Source organism: Solanum pennellii, chromosome 1 (genome assembly GCF_001406875.1).
Source record: "Solanum pennellii chromosome 1, SPENNV200".
Taxonomy (NCBI): Eukaryota; Viridiplantae; Streptophyta; class Magnoliopsida; order Solanales; family Solanaceae; genus Solanum; species Solanum pennellii.
In genome coordinates this window covers 87813605-87841036 of record NC_028637.1, presented here as the reverse complement: position 1 = coordinate 87841036, position 27432 = coordinate 87813605, and the positions used below count along the sequence as shown (strand labels likewise).

The 27432-nt window shown below is 31.7% G+C and overlaps 1 protein-coding gene across 1 annotated transcript; it reads right to left on the bottom strand.

Annotated features, from left to right (window-relative positions):
- Positions 1-15844: 15844 nt before the first annotated feature.
- LOC107008543 (protein ABC transporter 1, mitochondrial) lies at positions 15845-27128 on the bottom strand. Its single transcript, XM_015207629.2, has 8 exons — positions 26429-27128; positions 24734-24959; positions 22472-22624; positions 21732-21890; positions 20897-21056; positions 20613-20722; positions 17128-17244; positions 15845-16641 (listed from the first exon to the last, which is right to left on the bottom strand). Exons 1-8 carry the CDS (start codon positions 26932-26934, stop codon positions 16249-16251), a joined length of 1824 nt encoding a protein of 607 aa, XP_015063115.1. The 5' UTR covers positions 26935-27128; the 3' UTR covers positions 15845-16248.
- Positions 27129-27432: the final 304 nt, after the last annotated feature.

The window sequence follows — 27432 nt, the reverse complement described above, 5'->3', positions numbered from 1 at the left end:
GGGGGGGGGGGGGTGTGTGCCAAACCTCATCTTACAGAGAGCAGACTGGGGCGCTCTAGCTGGCGCGGCGCCCCAAGGCCCTACGGACATATATTGGTTTGTGGGTGATTTGAGAGGCGCGACGCCCCCAACACCATTACCCAAGTGTTTTTGACTTTTCTCCTTCGTTTTTCATCTCTAAACTCTCTAAACTTTCATAGTTCTTTATCCAAACACTTAGGATCATTAGTATTATTACTATACAATAGATTCAACCCAAAATTACAACCGAAAACATGAATCAAACCATAAAAAAAAACTTCAACTAATGCTCTTCAAGAACTCACTTTCTTAACATTCAAACAACTTAAATTCGCTAAATTGAAACAAAATTGGCGTGTGGGTGAACTAACCCAACACTATGTCATCTCACATATCTTTTTAGGGATCACCCCTGTCGAATTCCACGCGCAAAGTTTGAGCATTCTTGGCGATTCTTGTTTTCTCTCATCTTTTCTCTTCTTTTCTCTCTTCTCCAAGCCCTAGCGTGAATTCAATTTTTTTCTAAACTGAAAAAAGGTCTGGCTTTATCCCAATTAATTAATTTAAAGGAAATAATTTAATTAGCTAAGGAAAATACAACTTTTCCCTTCCTAAATCCGGATTGGACTTTCCTTAGTCCAACAACCCAACTTTCGAAAGATATAACTCACTCATCTGAACTCGGAATTGCGCAAAATTGGCGGCGTTGAAAAAATTATTCAAAGGTCTTGACCACCATATCTGGAACTATACCTTACTCATCCTAAGGTAGGAGTTATGATCATTTGAAGTTGACCAAAATCTTACTTTTTAACTTAAAATTTTCAGATTTTCTTATTCTTTCCAAAAATAAGTAATGTTAAACTCTTTTCTAGTTCTTTCTAGTTGCGATATGTTACAGTTTTAAAAGGTAATGTGATTAATTGTTGGTATGTGATATGTTGGAAATAGTTTGAAGGGCTTGTTGAAAGATTGTGTTGTTGTGAATTGTGCATTATTATGAAAATGGTCATCTCCTCATTATTTATGTAAACATGTCATTTGCATTATTCTGAGACATGATTGTAACAAGTGTTATGTGAATTAAGAAAAAACAAGAAATTAAAGAGGATATACCATTTCGAGGGACGTATCGCGCGCCGCGATGGATACTATATTTGGAGGGACGTATCGCGTGTCGATGGTTACTATTATCGAGAATTGTATCGTACGCCGTGATGGATGCATGGGCAAATACGTCCCCTATGGGTCCCAGGCTGAGAGTCAGCGAGTGTGTATCACTAGGCCAGACATGCATCATTATACTTGACAATGCACTGCATTGCATTCCACACATTGATCATTACTGAAGTTGATATTATGTTTTGATGATCTTGTGAGTGTCTTTCTGTGGTACTTTGATTGATGAATATTGAGGTTGTTGTTGAGAATATGTAATTGGTAGAGTGTTGTCGTTGAGTTATGTGCTATATGAATTATGAATTGTTAGGTTGAGCTGGTTTTTGCAGGTTGTAGTTGTGGAACTTTGATTGATGAATATTGAGCTTGTTGTTGAGTATATGTGATTGTTAGAATGTTGTTGTTGAGACATGTCCTTGTAAATTATGAACTGTTAGGTTGGGCTGATTTTTATGCAGGTTGTAGTTGTAAGGTGGTAGTTATCCCCGTATCCCATTTCCTTAGCTTGTGTTTAGAGGTTTACTTGCTGAGTACCGTGTGGTTCGGTAATTACCACTAGCTTCTACAATTTTTTTTGTAGGTTACTAGCCCAGACCTTTGTAATATATTCTCTTCTTTTTTCGAGGCTTCTTGGAGATTTATGAGGTAGCTGTTTGTCATCTCAACGGACCTTCTTACTCCTATTTATGATCTTGTACTACTCTAAGAACAATGTCATATGAGACTTATTTTTTTCTTTTGATACTTTAGAGGCTTGTACGCGTGACAACCAGGTTTTTGGGATATATTTAAGTGATTATGAATTTCCGCAATAATATAAAGTATGAGACTCTTATTTATAGGTTATTTTCCGCACTTATATTGGGATAATTGAGTTTTACGCTGACTAGTCTTGGTGGGAAAAGATGAGTGTCATCACGTCCATTCTTGGGTCGTCACATCTTGACTTCTACTACTACTACTAAATTTGGTATTCTAAGTGTACTTTACTGTCGTTGAGTGGTTCGCTGACACTGTAATTTTAATTAGGTACTGATACAACAGTGAGTAATATCATTCTATGTTGGGATGATATATTCTCTTAACCTCGGGTACTTGAGAGGAATAATTTCCTTAAGGGGACATTGTGCATTCAAGTGGACTCGATTTTCCTTCTTTGAAAAAAATATTTTGTATATTTTTTCTAATATGTTTTTTATTCTATTTTCTCTACTAATTTAAATTTTTCTAGCTTTGAAAATACTCTTTAAACCTTATTGTTTCTTACCAAGTTCTTCAAAATTTTGTCTTAAGTATCTTAAGAATACAAGATAAACAACACTATATACTCTTAGTTCTCACCAATATATGATTGTTATAGAGTATTCTTTGGGTTTAAATAAATTTTCATTTGTGGAGTGACACATCTAAATATGTTTTCATTATTTTTACGTAGAGTAAATTAATTTTATGTAATCAAGTTTGTAACCTTTCATGAACCACCAAACTCGAGGGGTGAGATTCACTGCAACCAATTATTCCACCTTTACTACTTGAGTTCAACAAGACTAACTAATTTTGAGTCTTCTAGTTTTCTCCCTTTATGAAAAAACTTTAATTTTTGTAGTTGGTCTAAATATCTCTAAAGATGTTTGGATAACTTTGGAAATTGCTTAATGTATCCTCACCTTCAAACAATCGAGTCCTTGACCTTACATTCATCTTCAGAATTTTAAAGAAGATGATTTTAGTTTAAAATCACAAGATCTAAATATTTTATTTTTTAAAATATTTTTAAATTTAGTGTCTAAGTCAAAAACTAGACAAATAGATTAAAATAGAAAAAACATGAATCACTATTGGAATAGCATGAATGAAATGTTAGGAGATTTGAAGTATAGGTTGAGTTTTCATATACTTCATAAATGTGCATGCAAAATGTTAGAACTATAAGTTTTTTTTTCCATCAGGGTCGAAATGAATATCTACCTCAAAATTGGACATTACAAGGTTGATTTAATTACAATAAGTACTTTATTCCATATACTGGTCGTGGTCATATATATAGGGATAAATATTAATAAACAAATTTAGAAGTTATTGAAGCTTTATATATTATTATTCTATGAAAGGTCGACCAATCATTATGCATTATGGAAAAAATGATTTGCATGTGAATATATCTCGACAAAAGCCTAATAACATGTATTTTTGTTTATTATATATTTGACATAGTAGTGTTATTCTTCTAGTGTAAAAGTTGGTAAAGGAGGGGTATTGAGAAATAGATGATAGCTTTGTCATGATTTTTTAAGTTACATAAAATATATATGGATGAAAGTTGAGATATAGAAATAATTATTTGTCAAAACAAATAAAATTGGCAACAATTTCTTTAAAAATTAAATTAAGAGTATATGATATAACTATAGCTCTCTGATCTAGGGAATTAATCAAGACACTCATGGAGCAGATTTCTTCTTTTTAGGCAACGCAGACGTCTTTGTTGTTCTCTTCCTCTTTTCTTTCATAACCTCATAGTCGTTGATTGCTCTCATTCTTTGGGATCTATAAGGTCTTCTAGGGACGACTGCATTGCTTCCTCGTATCATAGGTTCTCTTGCTAGTGCTCGTGTAGATTCATCTTTTAATCGAATTGTCCTATAATAATTTAAAGTACCAAAATATAATCACCAACAACAAAAATAATAAATCAAATTGTAACAGTAAATTGAACTTAATTATTTTTAGACATGTAAGACACAATTACCTGGACGTTGATGCAAGTTGGTGTGATTCTACAAGTTGTAGAGTCTTGGTTGAATGACTTGTGATTTCTTGATCAACTTCTTGATTAAACTCGACGGATCCACGGATCAATGTCTATAAGAAAAAATATCACATTATATAGCTCTTAGCAAACTATAGTTAAGGCTCCTAATATAAACACTCAAAACACAAAGTAGATCCTTTCCATTCACTTGATCAATTATGTAATTACTTTGTAGGCATATTTTTTAAGATGAGACTATTCTAATATTAATATCTCAAGTGATAATAAATAACTAAACACGCCAATAGACAAACCTCATTATCAGCAACACTTGTTAAACCATGAGATTTTGATGAATTATTTCCATCCAAATCGTCAGATATGATTATCAAATCTAGAAATCATTACAATAAAAGTTGAAAAAATAATGAGTTAACATAAAATTGCAGAAAATCAAAATATTTCTTATTAAAAATACATTAAACTATTTAATTATATGATGTTTTAGAATATTAAATGATAATCCCGTTTTCTATGCTCTTTAATACTATCTTTTTAAAATGGGGATATATGGAGTGAAACCTAATGAATTAGCAATTACACAAATTAAATGATTGTTTTATTGTTAGGCTTATATTTTTCACATTCTAAGATTTTTTGTTAAGAATTTGTAAAAAAATTAAAAATTATGTGGTTCCAAAATAGAAACACCTAAGAAGTCTTGACCATAGTAATTTCCTAAATACAACAAATTTGAATATATTTTAATCAATTTTAGATTATCAAACTCATCATGTCATTGTCAATGCATCTAATTATATAGTACAAAAGGGGAGGGGGGAGGTGGATATTGATCAAATATTTCGACGGTGCTTGTTTTCTAATGATGAAGTGTGACTAAGTGATCCAATTCACATTGGGCCTAGTGCCCAGGTGGTTTGGCCAATAGTAGGTCAAGAAATTTTAAATAGTGACGTAGGTGGGGATTTCGAAGAATATAAATAATTTCTGATTTTTTTCAGCTCTGACGAGCATTTGAAATAACTAGTGAATTACAACTATATTGTACAACAGTTGGGGCATTGGTCTTTGCAGCGTTAATGCTTTTTGCTGGCTGGTTTCGTTATCATAAAGCAACGCCAAAAATTGATTTGGTTTCAAGATGTAGAATCTATATTGAATCACCATTTTCTCAAAAATAAAAAGTCGATACAATGACAATTATATATAGTCTTATAGGGACTATCAGGATATATAAGATGAACAAAAATCGCAATAATAAGACTGCATATACAAAAATGAAAGAAAAATATATATGGAGCTCCTTCTATTTTATATTTTTGTGATTTTAGTTTTTGATCAATATATACGACCATTCTAAGGATTTTTATGCTAAAAAATTTACTGTGACAAAAAAAATAAAATTTTATGTTACTTTTTTGTATAAAGTATACTGATTTTATTTAATCTCCTTAATTTTGTGGGTTTAAAATCAGTACTTATTTTAGTATTTTATGTTATTTTTTATTTAAAGAATATTGATTTACCCTTTAGTCTTGTGAGTTTGAAAAATTAGCACTCCATTAAATTCATTGTAAATATCAAATATGAATAACTTATTTACTCGTAATAAACCTTTTGATCATAAAAATTCAATAAAAAACAAAAAAAGAATAATTATATTTTATGAGAACGTCTAAATATACTTGATTACTATTAGTTTGAATTGTACATTAAACTTTTTTGAATGACTTAAAACTTGTTGCTAGTGTTAAATTTTCTTTAACTAGTCAATTTTGTGCAATACATTTATTTCATTTTCACATTATTCTTAGGAAAAAATATTTATTTTGTTTTCGGATTATTCTTAACAACTAGGTTAAGTTATTTTTTAAATTATTCTATTGATGATTATTCTAAAAATAAAAAGCAATAACTTTGAATGTTAATATGGTGATTAATTTTTTGTAAAAGCATCTTATTTTCTAATTTTAAAATGTATTTTTTTATATGAAAATATTAGGATAATTAAACAAAATTTTCTTATTTCTATACAATGAGTTTTTGGATTTAGGATCAATGGTTCCTTATCATTTAAAAAGTGAAAATGTGTTATTTTCAAAGGAGTTGAATACTTATTTTTATACAATAACTTTTGGTTGACAAGTAAGATTTAAATATTCATTTCATTTAAAAGGGAAAGAAGACTCATTATAATATCCATCAAGAAATTGTAAACCCTTGGAACAACAATCTCACTTGGTTAACCAAATTTTATTAGACATCTATTTTTTTTTTTTTAAAAAAAACTTAGATAATTTCAAAAATGAAATAAATAAACTTGAATACAACAACACATAATGAAATCATAACATTAGTTTCATAAATTATAATAGTTTTATGATAAAAAAATTGAAGCATATAATAATTTGAAAAAGCTAGTGTTGATGAATTTACCTTGAATATTGTTGCTTTCACCCATGGATAAATTCATTTTCTGAATGAATTTTGTTAGCCTGATAAAAGATTTAAAAAAAATATTAATGAATCTTGATAAGTTTAAGAAAAAAAATCTGTATACACAGATGTGTGTGTATATATATCCATGAAAACACCCATACCTTTCACAAGAAAATCTCAAATAGAAAAAAGTGAAAAGAGGTTCTTCCTTCACAAATTTTATGAAGAATAGTAAGACCATAATTTCCATCATATTTTACTTATAGTTTTAATTAATTGTTAATAAAATACAATAAAAAAAAGTGACAATATTAATAAATGTCCTAAAATAAAAATATAAAATGATCTCATCTAGACATTAATTGTAACAAACCAAAATGGTTGTATGATAAACATGATAAATTAATTATAATATTTCTAGTTATGACATTATGGTGTGAACCTACAATAGAACATTTGGATATCCATGATATAAAAAATATATCAAATTCTTATAATTAAAATTTGATCAAAAAATAAAAGTTGAATAATTTTTTTTAAATATATATACTTAATTTATGATGCCACAATTTATTGAAAAAAACTAAATATTATATTTTTACCAAGCGCCCCAACCCCACCCACCCACCACCCCAATAGCACCATAAAAAAGATTTGAACATGTTTGGACTCTTAGCAATTTTGAATTATTATTTAAAGAACCATCCATACAAGCATTCATCGATCTCTTGTGGTGATAGAGTGTTTGATATACACTATAATTTCCGAATAAAGGGTCTGATATACCCCTCAACTTTATCATTAGGAGCTGATATACCCCTCGTTATAAAAGTAGCTCATATATGCCCTTACCGTTATACAAACGGCTCACATATACCCCTGCCATTACAAAATGGCTCACATATACCCTTCATTTTACGGAAGTTAAAAAATTAATTTTAAATTTATATTTATTACTTCTAATTTTTTTTTAAAAATTATTTAGGGGTATATATGATTCTTCTATCAAAGTTCAAGGTATATTTTAATTTTTTTTATACATAAATTATTTTTGACTTTTATTATAATTATTTGAGTTTCTTATTCTTATTTTGTTTTTGTCTTTCATTCCTTAGTTTAAAGAAAAAAAATTTAAATTATTTTTTTTGTGTGTTTTGTAATTTAATTTCGTATTCGAAGAAAAAATTTGGTCATCTACAATAAGTTTTACAAGAATATTAGTGAAACATAAATAAATTTAATTATCAAAATAATAATTATAAATTAGTCATTGAAACAATAAAAAGTCAAAAAAAAATATGTTTGACGAGGATTGAATTTACTCATAAGGGGTTATATTTTTTAGAAAAAAAAAATAAAAATTTAGATTAAAATTATTTTTTTTTCATTTCCATTAGAGGAAAAGGGTATATGTGAGTCATTTGTTTACAATTAAGGGTATATATGAGCCACTTTCATAACAAGGGGTATATCAGCTCTAAATGACAAAGTTGAGGGGTATATCAGACCCTTTTCCCTTTAAAATTTTGTGTATAATTTCGAGATTCGCCGATTAATGTAATATATTGTGGTGTTGCAACTGAATACAAGCCTAAATAAATTTTCTATGATCTTAATTGAGTTACTTGTGTCAATATGATATAAAAACATATATTGCCTCTTTTTATCTCTTTCTACAACCCTCCCTACTATCATAAACATGTACACATAACCATCACCATCATCCACTTCTCTTCAACATGTTCAACACTTATTTTCCCTTTTAAGATTTCTACCACAAATTATATATTATCGAAGATACAATTGTTATTATTTCTAAAAACCTTCACGGCTTTATGAAGAAACTTTAACTTTTGTAATTGGCCTAAATATCTCTAGTGATATTTGGAAGTCGCTTAATGTGTCTTCATCTTCAAACAGGAGAGTCCTTAACCTTCGTATACAACTTCAAAATCTTAAGCAAAGCGATCTCAGTTTAAGACCAAAATATTTAAAAGTTTTTTCAACCTTATAAAACAGTATGTAAGATTAAAAATTGAACAAATAAATTAAAACGAAAAGATTATTAGTATTAGAATAGCAACCGTTTAATGTTAGGAGTTTCTTATTAGAACATCTTCAATAAACAATATAATTAGACTATAGAAAACTATTTTCGATTTTCATTTAATACATCTTATTATATATATTGACTTTTTTGATTTCCAATTAATACACTACAATCTTCTTTCTCCGAGAATTAAAAGCTCTTTTGGAGAGTAAAGCACACTGAAAGCAATTTGAGAAGTGAAAGCATTTTTGAGATTAAATCGATAAAAAGAATAAAGTAAGACAAACATATTGAGTATTATATATGTGAAAGTACTTTTAGATAATGACTGATATTAAATTTTTTATTAGAAATTCATTAAATTATTTATTTGGTTTTAAAATGTAAGGTAATAATATTTTTTATTTATGCTCTCTAGAACTACATATTTATGATCAAATGGTAAGTTGAAAACACAATTTCATAAATTAATTGGTTGTTTTATTTTGTGGCCTATTATGTCCGATATCTAAAATTTGCTTAGCAAGAATTTATATAAAATGTTCAAACTTGAACAATTTGGAGAAAGAGACACAAAAATAAATGAAGTAGAAACATGACAATCTTTGGCTATTAATTTTACGTAAAGTAAATTAATATTATGTAATCAAGTTTGTGACCTCATCAACCACCAAACTTGAGGGACGATATTCACCACAACCAATTATCCCGCCTTTATTACTTGGGTTCAACAAGATTAATTAATTTTGAGTCTTCTATAGTTTTCTTCCTTCATGAAAAATTTTTAATTCTTGTAGTCGGTCTAAATATCTCTAAAAATGTTTGGATAACTTTGGAAATTGCTTAATGTATCTTCACCTAGTATATATATTAAAATACTTATACCTTTCACGAGAAAGTCTGAAATGGAAAAAAGTAAAATATGTTATAGATTCACAAATTTTATAAAGAATAATATGAGTCAACTAGAGATTACAATAATTTCCATGATTTTTTACTTATAGTTTTAATTAATTGTTAATAAAATACAATAAAAAGGTAGCAATATTAATAAATGTCCTAAATTAAAAATATAAAATGATCTCCTCCAAACATTAATTGTAACAAGCCAAAAAGGTTGCATGATAAATATGATAAATTAATTATAATATTTCTAGTTATGACTTTATGGTGTGAACCTACAATAGAACATTTAGATATCTATGATATAAAAATTATATCAAATTCTTATAATTAAAATTTAACGATAAAATAAAAGTTGACTAATTTTTTTTTAAAATATATATATATACTGAATTTGTGATGCCACAGTTTATAGAAAAAAAAATTAAACACGATATTATTATCAAGCGCGGACAACGTTCCCTCACCCCCACCCCACCCCACCCCAATAGCACCACAAAAAATATGTGAACATGTTTGGACTCTTAGCCCTTTTGAATTATTATTATTTAATAACATCCTCTTAAGCGTTCATCGATCTTTTATGATGATAGAGTGTTTGATATAGACTACTACTTCTGAGCTATTTCTTATATACATTTTTTAAATATCGTGTACAACTCCAATACTCACCGGTCAATGTAATATATTATGGTGTAACAGCTGAATACAAACCTAAAAAATTTATATTTCACCTAGTCTTATTCGATATAATTGTGTCAATATGGTATAAAAACATATATCTACCTCTTCTATCTCTTCTACTACCACAAGCATGTACATATAACCTTCACCTTCATCAACTTCTCTTCAACATGTTCATCATTTTTTCTCTTAAGATTTCTTCTACAAATTATATATTATCGAAGATACAATAACTATTACTTTTACGAGGAAAAACCTTCAAGGTTATATTGATGCATTAAGTTTGTGATCTTGATCAACTATCAAACTTGAGGGACGAGATTCACCTTAACCAATTATCCCACCTTTATTACTACTTAGTTCAACAATACTAAGTAATTTTAAGTCTTCTAATTCTCTCCCTTTATGAAGAAACTTTAACTCTTGCAATCGGCTTAAATACCTCTAAAGATATTTGGGAAATCTTGGAAATCACTTATTATGTCCTCGACTTTAAACAAGCGAGTCCTTAACCTTTATATGCAACTCCAAATAAGCAAAACGATCTTAATTTAACACCACAAGATTTCAAAGTCTTTTTAACCTTCTTAAAAATTATGTCAAGTCAAAAATTGGACAAGTAAATTAAAGCGAAAAGAGTATTAGTATTGGAACAGCAATAACTCAATGTTAGGAAATTCTTATTAGAGCATCTTTAATAAACAATATAATTAGACTATACAAAGCGTTTCCAATTAATACACCTTATATATATTGACTTTTTCGATTTTCAAAATAAGTATTTTATTTTATACTAGTCATATCATATATGGGTGATAGATCCATATTAATTAGAAAGGAATATAGAAGTTATTGAAACATTTAGATATTGTTCCATGAAAGACCGGCCTCGTTACGTGTTAGGAAAAAGATGATTGGTATGTTAACAAATTTCGACAATAACATTGTAATAACATGTATATATACTTATTATAAAGTTGAGAGTAAAGTACACTGAAAGCAATTTCAGCATTTTTGAGATTGATCACTAAAAAAAATAAAGTAAGACAAATATATTGAGTATTATATATGCAAAAGAACTTTTAGATAACGATATATATAGATACTAAAGTTTGACAGAAACGTAGTAAAAACGACATGATCCTATGTAGAGGTGGATCTGCACTTAAAGGTATGACGTTGAGCTTGTCAGTAATTTTGACTCAAACTTTATGTCTGTGTGAAATAATTCACTGACGAAAATCTCTATTAAGCAATCCAATAAGACATTCATGGAGCAAGTTTCTTCCTTGATGATCTTTTTGTACTGTTCCTCCTTTTCTTCATAATTACATCTTTCACAGCTCTTATCATTAGAGGCCTTATATGTGTATTTTTTGGGCTAACTACACATTGTCTGAATATTTCTGCACCTTTAACTGAAGTTGGTGAAGATATTTTCTTTTCTTCATCATTTCTATAATTAACAAAGAAAAAAAATGTTAGCTATGATTTTATATATATATATATATATATATATATATATATATATATATTGAAAGCACAATTTATACCATGTTGGTGAACCAATTGGCTGCGGAGTCTTGATTGAATGACTTGTAACGTCTTTCAAGTCATCAAATTTTTGGCTTAATTCAACGAATGGGAGAGATAACTATCAAAATGAATATAATATATTCTTAGCTATTTGTAAACGAGGTTTTAACCAAACTAAGCCATTATATAAAGTCATTCACCAAAATAATATGTTTTTCTAAAATTTTACAAAACTAGTATAAACGTATTCCACAGTAACGTTTTAGGATATATTTTATTTTTTAAAAGTTGATGGCGTCAGATTGATATACGTTACTCACAGTAACGTTTTACTCCTAAAATGTTACTCATAGTAACGTTTTAGGAGTAAAACGTTACTGAAAATAACGTTTTAGGAGTAAAACGTTACTTTCAGTAACGTATATCAACCTAATGCTGTTAGTTTTTTTAAAAAGAAATATATCCTAAAACGTTACTGTGAACTACGTTTATACTAGTTTTGTAAAATTTTAGAAAAATATATTACTTTGGTAAATTGTTTTATATAATGGCTTAGTTTGGTTAAAACTTCTTTGTAAACTAAAGGACTCCTTTATTAATACCGTCAAACTCATATATAATTCTTTCATTCACTTAACTAGCACATAATATTGGAAAATTACGCGGCTAAGCAAATTTATCCTATTTAATTACTCATCATAGTTATAATTTGCTATAATTATCACTCACGACTAACATTATACATTAATTACGTGGGCTGACGTCGAGTTTGTATAATTAGTCATGTTTGTATATGTATAATTCGCCAGGATATACAAATAAATATGTATAATATATAATTTTTTAACCTATATACATATACGATTGGCGTCTCTCCCACTCACTGCCCTCTCTCGCTCGCCTCTCTCCTTCCTCTCAATCTCGCTCGCCTCTCTCCTCCCTCTCCCAATCCCGCTTGCCATTTATACAAATGTAAATGTATAATATATAGTTATATACAATTATATACATATAAATTCACCTCTCTCCCACTCTCTGCCCTCTCTCGCTCGCCTCTCTCCCCCTCTCTCATTCTCGCTCGCCTCTCTCCTCTCTCTCCCAGTCTTGCTTGCCTCTCTCCTCCCTCTCTCAATCTCTCTAGCTATATATGCAAATACATATGTATAATATACAATTACCTAACCAATATACATATACAATTCACTTTTCTCCCACTCTTTTCCCCCTCTCTCTCCCCTCTCTCCTCTCTCTCCCAGTCTCGCTCGCCTCTCTCCTCCATATAACATGTAGCTACAAATTGTAATTATCAAACTATAGCTATGAAGAGTAATTAATTATTTTTAAGTGGCTATATATGAAAGTTTCCCATTAAGTCTACATTAATTACCAAAAGCTCAAGTCATAATATCTAATTAAATACTCCAATATACTTACAATATTGTCACCAACCTTTGTCAACCCATGAGTTTTCGATGAATCACCTCCTTCAGAATTTTTAGTGGAATCTAATAATCAACATAATTAAAAAAAGATCAAAATTTTGTAAGAGATTATCACAACATTTCTTATTAGGAATTAATTAAACCATTTATTTGTTTTTTAAAATGTAAAGTTATAATATTTTTTATTTATGCTCTTTAGAACTACATGTTTATGATCAAATGTGAAGTGGAAAACACAATTACATAAATTAATTTGACTGTTTTATTTTGTGGCCTCTTATGTCCGATATCTAAAATTGTTTAGCGAAAATTTGTATAAAATGTTAAAACTTGAACAATTTCAAGAAAGTGAAACATAACAATCTTCGGCTAAAAGAGAAGTTCATAAATTCTACAAATTAGTTAGAGCTAATTTAAGATATTTTATAGAGATTTCTCTATTATATATCATATGAAAATGAAAGTAAAATACCTATCGAGCTCTTTTTATTTTATGTTATATATATACTCTTATTTCTCACCAATATGTGATTATTATGGAGGATTCTTTAAGTTAAATAAATCGTGGTTTGTGGAGTAACGCGCAATAAATATGTTTTCATTACTTTTACGTACGTAGAATAAATTAATTTTGCGTAATTTTACCTAAGTTTTTGAGATTTGTATTTGAAAAACAATACTTGCTTTCTCCTTTTGAATATGGAAATATAAACCACTAAAAAGGGGTATTATTTTCCCAAATCCAAAGGGTTAGACAAAGCAATCCAGTGGAATTTGTTCATTTCTCTCTGATAATTCTTTTTCATCGATATAAGATTTAGAATTTATACTGGTTTTATTTTTTCGGATCTAAGTTTTAGATTTTGTATATTTTAATATTTTCATTCACCTAGCAACCACCGAACAACAAATAATTCCATCAAAAAATCGTAAATTCTTAGAATCATAAAATATCAGATATATGAGTTATTAAAAAGAAAAACATAACTAGTTCACAAGATTATAATAAATAAACAAAATTAAATTCAACACAATGAAGAGAATCATGACATTTATTCCACAAACTCAAAAGAATTTTATATTAAATAAATAAAGCTTATATTGATTTAAAGAAAAGTGTTGATTAGATTAGTTTACCTTGAACAGTATCGCTATCACCTAGAAATGAACTCATTTTCAAATGAATTTTTTTGTCCTGATAAAACACCACAAAGATTTAATTAAACTTTATTATATTGAAAAAAAGGAACATTATAAAAGCACACACAAATTAGGAATTGTGGGTTGAAATGATGCACACCTTCACAAAATAACTTTAGTGAATGGAGAAAAATGACATGAACTACCTCCTGATTTTATAGTGAAAATATTATATGTGTAGCTATGAATATAATGATTTTAACTAGACATGTTTATGGTATTAATTGTCATGAAATACAATAAATTAAAAGCATATTCATAATAAATGTCTAGCGTAAAATAAAAGAGGAAATTCATCTAAGTTATGGCTCTTAAGCGTAAAATAAAAGAGGAAATTCATCTAAGTTATGGCTAAATATTTAAACTTTCTGGTGTGAACATTCTATGACAATTCTTGGTTAATACTCCAAATTTGGGTATCTATGATGTATGGGAATATATGCAATTATTGTAATTAAAACTCGACATAAAATGTAAAAGTTGACTCAATTTCTTTATAAGTGTTTATTTTAAATTTAGTCAAATTATAATTTGGGCTTCAAATATCGAGTAAGAAATTAAAATAAAATAAAATTTTTTTTACATAAATGAGCCATAAAACTTAAAAAGGTACATGTTCATATTCCAATCCAAAATAATTCAAGATATATTCATTCTTTAAAAAAAAAAATAATATTATAGTCTGATACTATAATATTATAGTCTGATAATTTTTGGTTAACTGATACTAAATCAGTATCACATACTGATAATTTCATTGAACTGATACTATTATAATATCATTACTAATGAGTAATTTTTAAGCAAGAAATCTTAATGATGCCAATACAGTATATGATACTGATTAGTCTAAGTTAAACAAAATTAATTGAAGGCTTGTATAGTGTAATTATTTAGAGGGTATAAATATAAAAGAATATATATTTGTAATTATTGTTTTTATAAGGTATTTGCTTAATATCCCAAAAATAAATTCATCACAGTAGTAAGAACTAAGAACACATTAGCCTAGCAAAATTAATTAGGTCATAATTAAGACTATTTTAGTCCACAATTTTTCATTAAATGGGGAATAAGGGTAAAAATTTAAAATCACTCATTTAGAAGACAAATTTAAGACCACCTAAAAAGGGATAGTCAATGCAAAAACATGTTATTTTCCCCATAATTTAATACCTACAATTAGATCCAAACTTGTCATTGTAGTAGTCCATTAATTTTGCTAGATTTTGCAAATCATATGCTTTTCATCATCTAAAATAAGCGACTATATATGCTTGCATTATTTTTTTACATTAATAAATACTTCATATTAAGTGAATTTGTGGAGCTTTATTTGTTGTTCAAAATAATTAAATTATTTAAAAATTCAAATTAAATATTTTTCTATATTTGCCTTTTCCATTCATGAAGTTTTATATTTTCTAAAAATAAATTATACTACTAACAAAGTTATATTTATAATTTCAGAAAAGGACAGTAATAAAAAATATAGTTTAAATTATATCCTTAAAAGTTTTTCTTAATAGGTGTTCATTAGGGAACATATTTTTGATATACATATAATTAAAGCCAATTTTAGGCTGCATTTTGATGACTTAAAGTTAAACCATTCCATTTGAGGTAATTCAACTAATACCGCTTTTATTGAAGACAAAAAATGCCTAAAAGTGCACAGTACATTTTTCAGATTTATTTCTCTTAAATTTTCCTATAACAATTACATAAACCTCAAATTTGTATACCTTCATTCCCCATTCCAAATTGTATCAAAAATGATTTTCTCAGTTACTGAAAAGCAATGGAACTTCAGCAAATTGTGCTAAAAGGACCATAAATTAATATGTCATTCATGACTTGATTTGAACATAGGCTGCACTGAATGGAGGCATAGCCAATGGAACAGCAAATAGAGCAGCACATACCACTGGGTTTTAGTCGACTCTCTCGTTCTTAAGGACTTTCTGCCTCATCCTTGAACCCGATGGACAGTTTAACAATGTGGAAGATGGATCTCCTCATTACTCTGATCCGCTAGCCAATCTTTCATTATCATGTTCGCCAAACTCATATTTTTCGTATACTTCAAGTAAGATCTCCCTGCATGGAACCACAGCCCCCAGCTTTATGCAAGCAAGGAAAGCTCCAGAAAGCTTACGGTGAAGACTGTAAGCCTCCTCAGGTGGCGGTGTCAGCCTGTGCCTCAACATCGTAGCCCCAAGATTTGAAATGCTTTGAGTAATATTGTTAGCTCGAAAATCATACCCTCCAGGCTTTGAGAATGGCAACCCCACAACGAAACCTGCCTGAACATGTGTCTCCATCATTATTTCAGATTCTTCTCCTGTGAGGAAACCAAGCCTCTGAGACAACTTTATTATTGCTTCCCGGTCATTGTTTGCGCAAGCAAAAACCTGGTTTTGGTGATAGATCAGTATCTAAGAGTAAAGAATAATGGAATACAAGAGTGTGCTCATCTAGGTCTAAAGACTCGGTGTCAACCAAGTATTACAAGCTAAAGCTAAAGTCGAAGTGGCTCTTAAATTTGTAGTTTGTGAGAGATGGTAATGCTTTTACTAGAGAAAGGTACTGGTAGCTTATGACAGTAAAAGAATATTATGCTTCATATATTATCTTTTAAAAACTTAGCAAAAAAAATGCAACCTTTGGACGCTAATAAACAATAGTTGAGATCAGAGATAAGACCACTACGACTTGAGCACCAATTTTTATGTAGATCCGATAGTTCCAAAGTGGGGTAAAGATATATCACTAGTCATTTGGCTGAACCATATAATTATTTTAAGCTTTCCCTTGAGCTGTCCAGTGAAGTAAACTGTAACTTGTAAAATAGATGAAAATAAATTCCACAGCAATTCAAGTAAGCAAAGACATCTTACCATTCTAAGATAATCATCCACAAAACTTTTGGGGTAGTCACGAGCTGCTCCAAAGTCAATGAGATTGATTACTTTTTCAGACTCATCATAGAGGAAATTGCTCCAGTTAGGATCGGTCTGCTTCAAACAAGTCAACGTTAGGGGGAGAGACGAGGGAAGCTTTATTCATGATTCTTATACTTGTAGTTTTTTCCTTTTCCTCTGTTTCTTCTTTTCTGATGTGATAGAGATTATACATTTAATAGATATATGCAAATTTGTTTAATCAACAATTAAAACATATGCAAATTTGCTCTTGGGTGTAGTTTCCATATTCCCATACCACCACGTAGATTATCAACAAAGACTCTTTCATTAACCCATCCTGATGACAAAAAGAAGATACTAGTATCATAGAATCATATAGTAACACTTACCGTTCCAAATTTTGAACCTACAATGTTACATTTATGATGAAAAACATGATTCTTAATAAGTAAACTTACACTTACGAAGTCTTCCAAATGCAAAGTAGTATGAGTTGTTCCTCCAAAGAAAATACTTATAGTGGAATTGTATTTCTAGAAGGTAAGTAAAAACTCGATAAATTAATAATCTCTCTAAGATAATATTTTCCTCCGGTCCCGACGTGGGTCAGTGGAAAAAATCACTCATTTCGATAAGAAATATATTTTCAGAAGAAACCTATATAAATATATGGTCTCATTAATATCATAAATTAATAATTCTTTAAAAGTACAAATATATCTTAGACAATTTAGTGAAATATGATTCTATTATGTTTTATTTTTTGTTGAAATTTAAACGTAATTAAAGCTCATCTCTAACTTTTCTTATTGCATTCAAATGTTCCGGTGGTCTTTTCAAACTGCACCATAAAATTGTAAAGAGTTCTAAATGCAATAAGTGCTTCCTTACGCGTAACTGGTCCACATGTATTGTATCATTTTCAACTTCATCAACATTGATGTATTCATTGTACTTTATGTGTAAATTTTTTTTCCTTTTTTTACGTGAATTCAATAAATGACACAATAAATTAGTAAGATACAATGATTTTGATATAATCAAAATTAACCTTCATTAAATCTCAAAGCAGACTTAGATTTATTAATGTAAAGATTAAATAATACCTCTACAAAATAATAATATTTCATGGTCCCACCTATATTAATTTAGTGAGGTTTTACTACATATGTCTCTTACCAACTTATAGGCTCATCATCTTTTAGCTCCTTGGCATCTTTTCTCTTTGGTACAAGAGTAATATGAAGCTTTTTCCAACTCTCTCATGTTGGCAACTAAAAGTATTCAGAATATACTCCTTTGCGATTACCAGTACTCCAGGTAAAAGGCCATTGTATTATGAGGCCTGGAGTGTCGTCACTATCATAGCTTCTCAATGCTTCCTTTACTTCTTCCAAGATAAATGGTGTTTGAAGTCATTCCTTCAATTGTTGCCTAACTTAGATTCAATGTGTCACGTTCTATAGATTAGGTGCTTATTGGAATCATTATTATAGGAGGTAATTGTATATATGTTCAATTATTGCCTATTTTAGATTCAATTTCTATCTTTACTTGCTTTCCTTTTTCAATTCTTGTTACTTCCGCGAATCGTAGTTATTAAAACATGCAAAATTTGCCCATTTAATGTCCCAGATTCCCCTGTAGATTGTCATGTCTCACTTCTCTATTTGCTTCTCTCACAAGTTGTACGCAGCAAAGGTAAGCTCTCCATTTGTCACTGTTTAACCCATGAACGATCCAACAGACCAAACTGACTTTCATGTGTCGTCTATCATGTGGTGCCTGCCCTAGTTCGTTTCTTCGATATTATCAGTCAACATCAAAAAACAGCTTCTTAAGTTCCCCAGAACCCTTTTGTTAGCACTATCTGTGAATGTGTCTTCTATGCATCTCCTCCTTTCTGCCCTTTCCTTATCAATCTTCACAAAGATTGCAAAGGCTTTCCTTGCTACCCCTTCAAGATCAGCTCCTATTTGCTTGCCTGGCTCAAGACATTAATTCTTTACCTTTCTTTACCTTGGTGTGGGGAGGGGATGACATGCAAGGTCCACAGAGAATACAGATACTTATATTAATTTAAAAAAAATAAAAAATAACTATCTGTATCCTCTGTGGACCTTGCATGTCATCCCCGCCCCACACCAAGGTAACAGAGGAAGTTCAGTCTCCTTCTTGCATACCTGGATAGGTTTTTCTGATGCAACGTCATCATTTGTCCAGCTCCTCTTCCAACTGGTAATTATGGACAACCAGCAATGTTGGTGCTTGCTTTTCATAAAAAAATTCTCTGAAAGCTCCATTTTCTCCTTCACTGGCAGCTTAGATTTTAGGCAGGGATACACCGTATTAAGACTTCCTCACCTATTCTGGTTATTCACTTCCATATGTTCCCAACCAATACTTGAATCATGTTAAGCTAAAACCTAGTATTTCGAAAGAACTAAGTAAAATGTTGCAACAGTGAGCATAAGATGACCACAATTTCAGAGATCATTGAGATAATAACAACAAACCCAACAAACCCAGCGTAATGGGTAGAGTGTACGTAGACCTTAACACTACCTCTCCGTGTTCCCGAAAGACCCTCGGCTCAAGCAACTCAAAGCAGTAATTAAAAGAAAAACATGACAGCTACTAGTGAAGTAATGTGAAGCATATGTGTAAGGAACCGTAACAATAACAACAGGGTGCAGTCAACTAACACAGTAAACCACAAATGATAACGAGAAACCCTAAACCAAAGACTACATGAATATGCAAATACTACGAGCGACACGGAGCTCTAAACTCCCAGCCAGCCAAAGACATGAATAGGCTAGTAATAAGAACAACTCTCAACTACCTACTAACCTTCTAAGCTTATCCGCCACCTCCATATCCTCCTATCTAAGGTAATGTCCTCGGTAAGTTGAAAATGTGTCATATCCTACCTAATCTCCTCTCCTAATACTTCTTCCGGCTACACCTGCCTCTCCTCGATCCTACTATGTTCAGTCTCTCACACCTCCTTACTGGAGCATCCACACATCTCCTCTTCACATGCCCAAACCATTACCAGTGTGTTTTTAAAGCTTGCAGTTGAAATAAGAGTCATGTGGGTTGAGATAGGGGCTAATGTGAACCTATGCATGATGTTCTTGCCCCTTGCTCAGCGGGATACTCTCTCAGCTCCCTTGTTTCGCATAACATGGTATGGTCATATTTGTCAAGTAATGTACAGCTCAGGAAGAAATCATAAACCAGGAAGTAATATGTAAAATGTCGAGCCCGTAGATGGCCTACAAGAACTTACCCGGACTACTCCCTGAGCAACCTTTTTTTATGGAGAATGGGATGATTATATCACTTAATGGTACACAAGTTGGAACAAAATGGATATTGTATCCATGGATCTTATATAGTACTAATAGGCTAGAAATTGTACCCACTGGGTTTGTATTGTAATGAAAATGTACCTGCATGAAGCGAAAAACAAACAACTCCATCAGAGTAAGCTCGAGCAATTTCCTTCCAACATAGTTCCGAGTCTCTTGATCCAGTAACGTCACCTTGTCAATTGGAATTCCTAGAAAAGATAATCAGAGCACTATAAATAACGAATAAACTCCAAATTATCTTGATGGACCTGACGCCAATACATGAGGTGATGAAAGGAAATCAACTGTAGTGTTTAATTTTAGGTATTTTCTAAACATTGAAAATGGCTAGAGTAATGTAACCTAAAGTTTAGAGCAGTTACCAGGAACAAGTTCTGAAGTCAGTACTCGTTTACTTGACAAATCATCTATGACCACCGGCACATAAAATCCCTTTGTGCCAGATAATAGCATGCCAAATCTTTTTTGATTTTTGGCTTCCAGCTCATAGTCGCATTCACGAGAAAGTTCTTCTTTGGCAACCTGAGGTTGACAAATAAAACACATGTTTCATAGAAGTTGCCGTATAAAGAGAATGAAACCATGTTGTCATCAAATTAGTGTCTTTGCAGGGTACTGCTTCCAAATGTGAACTGGAAAACAAAATTGCACTTCAACTGCGCAACTTCATAAAAAAAAAGTAGCATTGTACAAGAAGTGCCTACCCTTAAGCTTATTATCAGTATAATGTCAGGAAACAGGGAAGAGGATTTTCACTTCACTTAAGTGAGCATTCATCAGCTACCTTACAGTAGAGGGAAATGAAAGTTATTCACTCCCTTCTCCGTCATTTTCAGACTAGTCTTGGGTTGATATCAAATGGTAATATCTCCCTTTAATTTTGATTCCCATATTTATTTACTTCGTAACCAAACAAGTCATATAGATCTCACCGCCCTCTTGAACTTCCACCCTATCCTCGTCTTTCAACTAAATTAAAAAATAAGTTACACTCTAAGAGCTGCAGGTGACACGACAAATGCCAGAATTTCTACTGATAAACAGATAAATTTACCTTCAAAACATTTTCAAGGTCCACCTCATTAAGACTAGTAGAACCACTTAAATAGGTCACATTAGCTTACCTTATTTTAAATTATACGAACCGTGGATAAAACGTTTATGCAGGGATGATATGTAAAAAAACACATAAGTTACCTTCATAGCATTGTCAAGGAACAGCTTCTCTGGTAATAAGTTTGTGTAACTTAATAGAAGTTTCACATTTTCAATGTCACTCTCAATGCTATCAGCAACACCTGGGTACTGTATTTTCATAGCAATCTCCATGCCGTCCTTTGTGAAAGCCCGGTGGACCTGGACATTGATAGAAGTAGTAAGCATGTGGCTAAAGCTGCAAATACCTAGGCCCAGACCTACGTAACTAAACAGTTTAAATAATGAATAACACTTCCAAGCAAATGTATAAACTTTTCACTTACATCAAGTAAGATAAAGTAGAAATAGTACTTTAAGATGTTTCGTTTTATTTAAAAAAATAGTACTTTAAGCCGTTCTAATACTAAGATAAGGATATTGCTTAAAATGGATTTTATGATTTTTATGATTTTAAAAGCAAAGTTAAAACTGATTATATGATTTAGTATATTATAAAACTTATTAGCCATTTATCTAGACAAATCAATATAAGAATGACTAAAATTGAAGGAAAAATTGCTCAACTGTTGATAATCCTAGACTATAGAAACACAAGTTTACCGGTAATTCCCAAAATTAATGGTATGGAGAACATTTTGAGGGAAAAAAGACGTTAAGACCATAATGGTGACAGCTCATACAAGAAAGATAATAATAAGCAGCATCTGCTGTATAAAGCAGGCTAGAAGCGAGAAGCTAAGAAACAAGAGAACAACATGGTGATTTAGTTGAAAGATCACCTGTCCAATACTTGCTGCTGCCATCGGCTCATAATCGAAACTCTTCAACTTCGACGACCAATCATGACCTAATTCGCTGCTTAATACTTGATTAAGCTGACTTCTAGGCATAACATCTGCACCTTGACGGACAATGTCCAAAGCAGCTAAGATCTACAAGCACATCAGAGAGTTCATACCAAAAGCAAACAAAAATGATAAAAATTAATCGGTGGAAATCCACAACCTTGTCAGAACTAGAAAATCACTTCCACAGGGTAGGTAAAACAGAAAGAAAAAGACGAAGGGTCTTTGTCACACACTACTTTAAACTTGATAAGACAGGACATGACCCTATAGGAGGGTGTGGAGGACACATATTAGGGTAGAAGGTAGTAGGTAGTGTAGTGTTGTTTAGCCTAGAGGGGTTGGTATTTGTCATTGTCGTTATAATAGTTTATTGTAGTGTTTGTGTTGATATTTCGATTATTACACTATTATGTTGTTACTTGCTATGTTTTCATAATTACTTGCTGTGTTTTCGGCATTGTCTCGGTCTTCTATGTACCTGGATTTGTGCACTTGAGCCGAGGGTCTTCCAGAAAAAGTCTCTCTACCTCCACGAGGTAGTGGTAAGATCTACGTACATTCTACCTTCCCAAACCCCACTTGTGGGATATATATTCTCCTTCACTCTTTTTTTTTAACTTGATATGCTCTCCTTTACTCTTGAGAGATTAATGCAAAAATCCTCCCTCTCAACCATGTTCACTGCCTCAACACCCCCCCCCCCCCAAAAAAAAAAAAGAAGAAAAGAGAAAAAGGACATTTTGAAAGAAAACTGAAGTGACAGCAAACTGTCTCTCATATTTACCACTCTGATTACCAGTTGTGTCTAATTTTTCTCAACAATTAAAAAAACAATGATTACGAGTTAACAAAGTGGGAGAGGTTAATGCAATTCTAATAAACTAAAGAGGAGGCTCTCAGATTATTATAATCAAAACAAAGTATCGATACTGTCTCCAAATGTTTTTTTGATAAGATAACTTTGATATACTGTCTCCTATTGTGTCTTGCAAATCTGGAAGAAACCAGAAATCTTTTTAACCCAAATGGATAGACGTGCAAGACATTTATCGTAATGCCATTTTTATGAAATATCACCTAATAGGCCACACTCTCCTTTAGCCAATAACTGTAATTCTTTAACACCCAGTTGTGTATTAACATGAAACTAGAACAACTACAAACACATTGGCCCATTTAAAATAGCTACAGACAAGTTACAAAGCAAGCGAACAAACGGTATGTTCAAAGCTAGAACCTTCTACCAGGTCTTACTGAAACGGAGATTGAGCTTTAACATAAAATAATTTGGATTATGAACGTGTGGGTGGCAATGCATTCTTTATTGGGACAGTGACACTGAACACTAATTCACTATCTGAAAGCTTGAGGAAAAGACGATGATTCCATATAAGTTGATGCTACTCATGGATTGCAAGTTCTAGGTATTAGCTGCTGCTGTATAGAAAATGTTAAATATTTTCAGAAAGCAGGATTTTTCATATTTTACAGCGTAATTAGGTGTTTCAGGGTCTCTCTAATGAAAGTATAGACTGAAAAGGAAGGAACAAAGTGGAGTTCTATACACTGACAAGTAAAACAACAGAGTGCTAATTAGAGAAAAGCAACAGATCAGTCCATGACCGTGGAACAAATACGGAAATCTAAAGATCCATGTAAAAGTGATACATGGTTAGTTGCTAAAGAGGCAGCCATTTTTTTTTTGTTTTTGATTTTGATCGAGCAAATGTATTTTCATTCATTAATATGGCCATAAGCAGCTGCATCATGGAGTATACCGAAAGGCAAAGAATCTACAAAATATGTTTTTCTACAAACTCCACCAATTATCTATACAACAAGGAACTTTATGTGTGCACCAAAAGAAAAAGAAAAAGGAGTGAAAATGTAACACCCCAAAAATTTCGAAGTTAAGACCCTAACCAGTCTCCGCATGTGTATAGGCGCAAACCCAATGATCTCTAATTGTTTATATGAGTTAAGATCAATTCCTAAGCATGGGAAGTGTATTAGATGTAAATTAGGGTCATAAGAAACCTCTAGCACTAAGTCGAGTTCAAAGCTTCCCTACCGCTCAAGTTTTTTCATGAGATAATGCATCAGCATTTAAACTATAAACAAACCAAAATGCATGGAGGGAGTACAAGCAAGAGAAAATAACTACAAGGCATATTTGGGACTTGAAATATTTACCGGAGCTGGAACCACAGATTCATCTTGGATGCTTAACATCTGCCCCAATTTTAGAGCTGCTCCACGCATTCTACATAATGCAAGAGCCAGACGTTCTGCATTTTTCTCAGACAGATAGGGGGATACAGCAGATTGATTGCCTTGAACATTTGGTTCACCAAAAACAAGCCTCTTGGCAGATTCTTGAAGTGTACCCCAAGCAAGACCAGCTCCAAGGCCCGCAAACCTTCAAAATTAAGGTTTTCTTCAAGCTAAGAGTCCAAGTCATGTGAACAGAGAAAGTGATGTTCTTGATACTAGCAACTTCTGGTGCATCTTGGTTCTTTACATGCAAATTATTAATTAAAGTAAAAATTGATAGGGATAACAAGAAAGGCTGAAATGTCAAGCTTGTAGAAAATTTTGATATACAAGAAAGTGATCATTCAGCCTAGCTCTGTGGATGCTTATTTTTCCATTCCATTAAGAGCCAGGAATTGAGGCACAGTTCTTGTTTCTTCTTTTAAGGGAAAGCCTTTCAATTACATAATATGATAAAGATGCATGACACTCACTGATTTGCTTGCATATAATGCACCAACAAGAGTACAACCTCTAAGGCCCTCCCTTCAAAGCTATATCAAGTCAAGCATAAGTACCCAATGAACCAAAGATCTCTAAAAGCCTTAACCTAAGAATGAGACCTCATGTTTCCAGCTCAAACAGGAAAGAGGAAACCAAAGTTAGTAGTAGAATGAACAACTAAGAGAGTGCAGAGATCTTTTTAAGTGTATGCTATATATTGTTCCAAACATCTAGCATAGAATAATGTGGCAGCCTAAAATATTAATGGAATAGTAGTAAACAAAATCTTTAGCCTCTCTGTGATTTAGTTCCAAGCAAAGAAAATGGCTTGCATGGACTCTGACAATTTACACACGCAGTTGAGAATTATGAGTGTTTCAGGTTCAGATCCCAGCAAATGCAAAAATACTCAGTGATCTCTTCCTGTCTGTGCAAGCCTTGATAGATAGGATTACCTAGTAACGGTTGGAGGTACCAGGTACCCGGTGTAATTAGTTGAGTCATGTGCAGGCTGATCTAGACACCACAGTTATAACAAAAAGTTATACATGCAATTGTGTAAAAAATCTGCTATATATAGAATACCTCAATTCTAGCTTATAAAATTGTATAAAATTGACAACGAGCAACAAAAATAAACCTCCAAGTACACCAACACAAGGAAAACTACTAACAAGCATGCATACATGACCTATGAAATTGTTCACAGTTCACTTGACCTATAAGAAGTATTGACTAGAGGAAACTACTTTCAAATGTCCTTTGACTTCCCTAATGGAGATGAGCGTAGTTGACATAGGGAACTAACCAGGGGTATCAGGAAGTAACTAAGGGATCTTTAAAATTCCACCTAAAAGAACACAACAAGCGGCAAGAGATTGCAGAGTAAAACGGAAATCAATCCTAACTCAGAAAAGAAGAAAACTTGCAATGACGATGGAAATTAATGGTATAGCTAAACAATCCTTTGCTCGGATGTGAAAGATAAAGCAACCTAATATCTTACAACAGTAAAATTCATGAAATCAATCTTTTTTTTATAATTAGACTTGTGAAAATAAAATTAGCTCAGTGATGCAGTCCTGGCAATCAACCAGTGAAAATTACAGCTAGTAGTAATGGATGACTTACCCAAGCGCTCTAGAGAAAGAAGTCGTCGGCACTTTCCTCTCCCGTAGCTTCCTCTGTCTTTTCAGCTGCGGAGTAACAGGAGCAACAACTTCAGCAGCAGCAGCTTTGCTTTCAGAAGAGATCGAATCTATCTGAACATCACCTTCATAAGTCGTCCCAGCAGACTGAACCGGAACTGGAGGCTCACGAATTTCAGCTTCAGAAACTTCCTTCACCTCTAAATGACATTCAATTTGAGGCTCACTAGAACTAGACGTGCTAGGTTTTTCATCAGTAAAGTAAACAACACTTTCTATATTCGAATCAGTACGTACAGCAGAATCTGCATCTATCTGTCGAACTTTGCCTTTGGTAAGTCCAGTTAAATCGGTAGCGGAGAGAAGAGTATTCTTAATCAACGATTGCAAGCTATTGCCGCCTTCGCTCCGCCGTTGCCGGTAGATAGTCTCTTTGGCAACCAAAGACAACCCATCGGCAACCCTTGCTATATCTTTGAAAAACGGCATCGAATGCAGCAAATTCAATAGAAAATCAAAATTGTATGTTGAGTAAATTAAAGCAAAATGAGAATAGAATTCAGTTTGTGCGGCAATATAACGGTAAACGATTATGTAGGGGATGCCACAAATCAAGCCATACCTAACCCGCCGCCAGCGCAAAATCAATAATTTCAAATTAAGGTCGTTGGGTATTAAACACAAAAGTGTATTGATTTTACCACAATTTTTACTATTAAACAAATTCTTGGGTTGGCTTTTATGGGTTATGTTTCGCTCTGTTTCAAAAAGAGTGGTTTAGCTTGATTTGATATGAAGTTTAAGAAAGTAAGAAATAATTTTGTAATTTTAAATATTATTACATGAAAAATTAAAAGTAAAATATTACAAAAAAGGGAAAGAGGTTATTTTTTTAAAAACAAACTAAAAAAGAGAGCATGTCATTCTTTTTTAAATGAAAGGAGTAATTTCCTATAATCAAATTATATAAACTTGGTCAAATGGTCT

Coding starts and splice junctions, on each gene's coding strand:
- LOC107008543 (XM_015207629.2), bottom strand. CDS start 26,934: ATGCCGTTTTTCAAAGATATAGCAAGGGTTGCCGATGGGTTGTCTTTG. Junction 24,960..26,428: donor TCTTTCTCTAGAGCGCTTGG/GTAAGTCATCCA, acceptor TTAATTTTGAAG/GTTTGCGGGCCTTGGAGCTG. Junction 16,642..17,127: donor TGGATGATTATCTTAGAATG/GTAAGATGTCTT, acceptor CACCAAAACCAG/GTTTTTGCTTGCGCAAACAA.